Source organism: Nestor notabilis, unplaced genomic scaffold (assembly GCF_000696875.1).
Source record: "Nestor notabilis isolate BGI_N333 unplaced genomic scaffold, ASM69687v1 scaffold27861, whole genome shotgun sequence".
NCBI classification, from domain to species: Eukaryota; Metazoa; Chordata; class Aves; order Psittaciformes; family Psittacidae; genus Nestor; species Nestor notabilis.
In genome coordinates, this window is record NW_009914662.1 from 1 (window position 1) to 6,286 (window position 6,286).

Below are 6,286 nucleotides of genomic sequence, written 5' to 3' on the forward strand. Positions count from 1 at the left end.
CACCGGGAGGTGGGGGTGCGGCCCGGCAGAGCCTCTCCCAGTGTCGAGTCCTCGGTTCCGTGATCTTGCAGATGGCCCGGACGCAGAAGAACAAGGCCACTGCTCACCACCTGGGGCTGCTGAAGGCCCGCTTGGCCAAGCTGCGCCGGGAGCTCATCACCCCCAAGGGAGGCGGCGGCGGCGGCCCCGGGGAAGGTGCGTTGTTCTTGCGAGAAGGCCTCCGGCCGTCTCGACGGCCTCTGCTGAAGTGGCAGCTTCTTACTGCCGGAGTGCGGGGTGTGTGATGGATGTAACGGGGGTGGCTCTTATCCGCTTGAATCGTATCACATTGTCTGCAGAATAAATTAGAGCAGCTTTCTCTCGCTCTGGTCCTTCCTGGTACAGGAGCTTAGCCGTGCTTTGTGGCTTTTTCTAGGGTTTTGAGGTGGAACCCTTGTTGAAGTGTGAATGAAAGGGCTTCTGCATTTTGTGTGATAAAATCTTGAATTTGCAGAAGTTTGAGGGGATTTTACAGAAAGATGATTTTGCAGTAGCCACCTGGTTTTTTATATATAAAGGTGTGAATTGTCTAAGCTGCAGTGCTTTAAGTGCCACCTACGCTGAAATCAGGTGTAGCCCACTGGGAAGCCTTGCAGCCTGTCCTTTCTAGACAGGTCCATGCCTTGGAGTGTTATACAGACAAGGTTGTGCAAGGCAATATAGATAGTGAACTATCTGTTTCACTCTATCATGCTCTTTGGGGGGAAGCTTACTGGCTTTCACTCAGGCAATAGTGAAAGTAATAGCAGGACTGCTGTCCAGAACCTTAGAATTTAGAAAATATTGATCTTTAAATGACTATTTTTGGTCCTTATTTGCAGGTTTTGATGTTGCAAAGACAGGTGATGCCCGAATTGGGTTTGTGGGTTTTCCATCAGTAGGGAAATCTACTCTTCTAAGTAATCTGGCTGGTGTATACTCTGAAGTGGCAGCATATGAATTCACTACGCTAACTACTGTGCCTGGAGTCATTAGATACAAAGGAGCAAAGATACAGGTGAGATCTTTTCATGTCTGTGGGGATAAGATGGTGTGTATATTGGATGCAGTGGTGTTAATGGCTGAAAGGTCTAGTCTGACATTAGCAGGTTAGAAGTGACATTTAGAAGAGCTTGAGAATACCCTGGAAATGTTTTCATGAGGAAAACTAATTTACCCTGCTTCTCACTTTGCTCTGGGGAGAAGTTCTGGTGGTAGTTCTCATATTTTCTATGAGATGATCTATTCCACTGTACCAACAGGGTACGTAGAATAATACAATATATAGAAAACAGTCTTGCTGTATTCTATTGCGATTTGCAGTAGCTGGATTAGAAGGAAGGTAAAAGTACGCTTTATTTTCTCCATGAAGAAAAGTATTTTTCTCACGAGTTACTTTCCTCCTTCTGAACAAATAGCTACTTGATCTCCCAGGAATTATTGAAGGTGCCAAGGATGGTAAAGGCAGAGGGCGGCAAGTCATTGCAGGTGAGTATGAGAGCTGCAGACAGCATTCTGTCACTGGTTCAGCTAGAACACTCTATGAGAATGAAAGGTTGAATCACCAGTTCTGATGTCTTCCAAAAACTTGAATTGTATGCTGGAATTGAACAGCCTGCTGTAAAGCAGTAGTTTAGTTTTCATTTTGTGCTGTGTTCAGTTCTGGCTTTATGCATTTGCTGAGTTCTTGCTCTGCATTGACGCTGCAGTGAAAGTACATTACCAATTTTGAAGGCAGACGTGATCCCATGTTAAACAAGACTCGTGTCTTAATTTCTTTACCTAGCTTATTGTCATCAATCTGGGGTCTGAATGTAGACAGGATGGAAGATTTTTTCAGCCTCTGTGATTCTTATAACATGTAAGGATCTGTCTATTAGTGGTGCTTGGTCAGCACTACAAACTTCAGTCTTATAGTGGAATTTAAAAGCATGCCATGAATGAGCCTTCAGGGCTCTAATGTATGTCACTAAGCCATATTTTGTGTTTTGTCTCAGATTGCTTGTGTTACTTTTTTTGAGGGATTACTTTCTTATTCTGATTCTCAGTTGCTCGAACCTGTAATCTCATTCTGATTGTTTTGGATGTGCTAAAACCCCTTGGTCACAAGAAAATCATTGAGAATGAACTGGAGGGATTTGGAATTCGTCTGAATAGTAAGCCCCCCAATATTGGCTTTAAAAAAAAGGATAAAGGAGGCATTAACCTTACAGCCACAGTAAGTTGGAAGTTTTCTTTAAGTAATAACAATAGAAAAACTGCTTGAAGAAAGAGGCATTTACACTTAATGGTGTGCCTGGGACTGTTCCTGTGGTATGGCTTCTTGAGAAGCTGGGCTGTGCTGCAGTCAGTTAACTTTTCCTGGCGTCCATCCATACCTATCCCAGGAGCCTGAGCACCTCCTCTGCCCCAAATCAGAGGCTTGGTTGCCTTCCAGCAATTACAAGCTCGGAGGCCCAGAGGGGAGTTTACAAAACCTGCCTTTCACTTGGTGGCTACGGCATTGTTCTGGAGAGGACTGCTTGGAGTTCTGGCCTTGCAACCTGGACAGCTCCTCATTTCATATTTACCACCAAATCTTTAAAAGCGTAGAAATCCAGAGATACCAAAAATCAGAACTCTTACCTGGGATCTAAGCACTTAACATGTAGTTGTCTGAGCACTGAACTGGTAGATGCATGGGTTTGTATTGCAATTGGTCCTAGGTTGACAGGAAACACTGCTTCTGAATTGTCTGACTGCAGCTGTCAGTGGCTATTAATGTTGTTAGGATTTAAATCTTTTTTTTTCCCCCTCTCCTGGGGCTAACTGTAGTCAAATCGTGGTCAAGTTCAGGAACTTACAGTTCTGCTGCTATTTCTAGTCATCTACCTGCAGTGATTGCTAGGTGGTAGCATTATTCATTGTGATGTTGAATTGACTATAAACTCAATTCCTTAACACTATTCTCTACGTTCAGTGTCCTCAGAGTGAGCTGGATACTGAAACAGTGAAGAGCATCTTAGCAGAGTACAAAATTCACAATGCTGATGTCACACTGCGCAGCGACGCCACTGCTGATGACCTCATTGATGTTGTTGAAGGAAACAGGTACTGTTGGGCTCCTGGCTTTGTTTCTAACCTGCAGTTTCTATTGCAAAGAGTTCTCTCTTAGGTGTGCTTCCCACAGAAGCTAAGCTAGCAATGTGGTATCAGCATAGGGAGATCTTTCTGATGAAGACAGATGATGCTGCTAGGCTGCTGTAACAGTGTTTTCTTTCTCTTTGCAGGGTTTACATCCCATGCATTTATGTCCTAAATAAAATTGACCAAATTTCCATTGAGGAGCTAGATATTATTTACAAAGTACCCCACTGTGTACCAATATCTGCTCATCACCGCTGGAACTTTGATGATCTGCTGGAGAAAATTTGGGACTACTTAAAGCTAGTACGAATGTGAGTCCCAGTTGCTATCTTCTGTGTAAAATCTATTGTAAAAAGGGATTTAGAATGTTTAGGTATCTGGGCTGCAGCTTTGTCAGTTGAGCTTTTCCCAGAAAAAAAAAAAAAATCCCGAGTTGGAGCTATAATAATCTAGATGGTTTTTCCATCAATTATTCCAGTTTCATCATCTTTTAAGCTCACTAGTGAGAAACCTTTGCAATTACAAGGGAGAACCTGCTGCAGACATTGGTTAGCCAGATTCAATTTCAGCTTGGAAACACCAAACACTTCACGGTGTATCTATTGTCACCACTGAAACAGTGGAACTTGGCAGAAGGATGACAGCGCAAGTGATCTATGAGGTTTCATGATGGGTTGAAAGAGAAGAGGAGGTTTTGCCATTGACTGACTGTTCCATCTGCATTACAGCTACACCAAACCTAAAGGGCAGCTCCCAGACTATACCTCTCCTGTGGTACTACCTTACTGCAAGACCACAGTGGAGGATTTCTGCATGAAGATCCACAAAAATCTCATCAAAGACTTTAAATAGTAAGTAGTATTGTAAAATAATAATTTATAGAGAATAGAAAATAATCTACCTCCTGGTCTGTTCTTTAATTCTCTTGTAAACTAGAAGGGAAGAAGGGTTATCTTATTTTTTTTAATGCTGATGGAATTGATCTGCCCGTGACAAATTACTATATTTGATGTTCCTATGCTCTTTCCTGGATAAATTTCCTCTGTGGGGAAGAAATATTTGAAGGCAGCATTCCAGGCCATTGTCCTGTATACACAAGTACTTTGGATGACTTCATGGTTTGTTTTGATCTGCTGGTACTCTGGTTCACACAGCCCACTCATCCAGGTACTTGCAGGAGAATAAAAATAGCTCTTAAGCATTGCTTTCTGTATTAGCTTTGTGACAGAAATAGCTGCTGTTCCATTGTTGGCATGTTACACTTCTAAGCCTTTTAAACTTGATTTATTTTTTTCTTCTCCTTTCAGTGCACTGGTCTGGGGTTCATCTGTTAAACACAACCCTCAGAAAGTTGGTAAAGACCATACTCTGGAAGATGAAGATGTTATTCAGATCGTGAAGAAATAAAGTCATTCTCACAGTTTGCTGCTGTGCCTGAAATTTGTCTTTAGTTGTAAGTAAGTGGCAAAGAACAGGCTGATTCTGTGAAAACCTGTAACAAATGGGTATTGGGTTTTTATTATTATTTTTTACCTTATTGCATGGTAGAATTAGCGTTCAAGTGTTCACATTCACATGACAGGAATTATTTTGTTCTAAATTAGAACAAAACATGAAAAGCAGAGGGTGGAGAACCATATCTTATGAAACCATCCTAGAGGACATAGAGTTCTAGCTACCATAATCTGAAATGTTCCTGTTTGAATAGTTCAAAGGCTATTAATAGCCCTGTGGTTGTGGAAAAGGGGGTAGGTTCTGCTCACAAGCAGTCACTTTTTTCAGTTGTTTATGCTAGTGGAAGTAAACTCCTGGTTTTGAGTTTTCTCAGGATTTCCTGCTTGCATAAACTTGCACAAGAGGAGCAGACCGCTCTAAAAGCAGGGGTTATATTGCTTTATTAATTTCTATCAAGTTAAGTATGTGCTTCTATCAAATGCCTTGGCCTTCAGTATTTGCTCTCCTACAAAAAAAGGAATCAGGGAGCATTAAATGTGTCAAAAATGCTCCCTCTCATGTTACTACAGCTATTGAAGAAAGTACAGTGCTTGAATAGGTGATAAATCACTAAAGCTTACAATAATGGTTGTTATTCAGCCTTGATTCTACTTTAAGCATTTTTTCCCTAACATTTTTTCTAATCTTAGAAGTAGATTCCTGCATTAAGTTGGCTGAGCTATGGCAGATGTGCTGGGTTATCAGCCTTGACTCTGAACAGCGAACCTCATTCACCCTTTCTTTAAGGCTTAGAAGGTTTAGGAGTTCCTGTAGTACACTGGAATCTCATTCCTTGCACTTAACAATGGCTGTACAAAACCAGTTAAATGCAGCAATCCCACTGTATGGCTTCAGTGAGGCCCAGCTACCTTCTTCAGGGTTATTTCTCTCCCCCCATGGAAATTCTCTGCAGATTCAGCTCAAACAATGCTAAAAATCAATCAATACAGTGACAAGAGTTTAGTTCAAAAGCAGTAGATATAGACAGCTGGTAGAATCAACTTTATTTACAGAATGTTACTGGGAAAGTGTCAAGTTAAAAAAGTATGAAAACAATCTTACAAGGACAAGCTGGTGATTGCATGTTTTACACAGATTGTTTTAGGAACAACCACTAGGAGTATATAGGTGACCCCCAAGGAGATTCCACATTGGAGATTTCAGCTTGCTATTTCTGTACAACATTGTCTCTGCCAGACTGAAACAAACCCACCACAGCATGCTGGCAATTGGTATAATACAGGCAAGTGATTTTAATTTTTTCCCCCCCTGCTGCTGGTTTTGCATTCAGTGAGACCTAAGAAAGAGCAAGTCTGTGAGAACTGGGTTTGCTTGCACCTTTAAAAGAGCACACTGGCCTACGCTAGAGAGAGGACATGACAGCAGGACTAGACTCAACACAAGTGAGACAGTGACGTGAGGAGCCATGCAGTAGAAGGATGGAAGAGAACATCTAACTGTTCAGGAAAGTGAAACAGGCTTAAAAAAGGAACATAGTATTTTAAAACCAAATATACACAGTAAGATCACAAAACTACCCCATCCTCTCCCTTTCAAGCTGCTGAACAAGACTCCAAGGCAAGTTTCACAGTAATTGCATCAGTAGATGCACACTAGACTGAGGACAGTTCTTGGGACTCTGTTCCCT

General features: G+C 41.8%; 1 protein-coding gene across 1 annotated transcript; it reads left to right on the top strand.

Annotated features, from left to right (window-relative positions):
* Positions 1-8: 8 nt before the first annotated feature.
* Positions 9-4,564, top strand: DRG1 (developmentally regulated GTP binding protein 1). Its single transcript, XM_010023764.1, has 8 exons — positions 9-195; positions 861-1,036; positions 1,437-1,506; positions 2,067-2,236; positions 2,978-3,108; positions 3,288-3,455; positions 3,873-3,995; positions 4,452-4,564. The coding sequence occupies exons 1-8, from the start codon at positions 72-74 to the stop codon at positions 4,549-4,551; spliced, it is 1,062 nt and encodes a 353-aa protein (XP_010022066.1). The 5' UTR covers positions 9-71; the 3' UTR covers positions 4,552-4,564.
* The last annotated feature ends 1,722 nt before the right edge of the window (positions 4,565-6,286 follow it).

Bases quoted from the DNA above. Each gene is read 5' to 3' on its own strand.
- DRG1 (XM_010023764.1), top strand. From the start codon at position 72: ATGGCCCGGACGCAGAAGAACAAGGCCACTGCTCACCACCTGGGGCTG. The intron at 196-860 runs GTGCGTTGTTCT...CCTTATTTGCAG, and splicing joins CGGCGGCGGCCCCGGGGAAG to GTTTTGATGTTGCAAAGACA. The intron at 3,456-3,872 runs GTGAGTCCCAGT...TCTGCATTACAG, and splicing joins TACTTAAAGCTAGTACGAAT to CTACACCAAACCTAAAGGGC.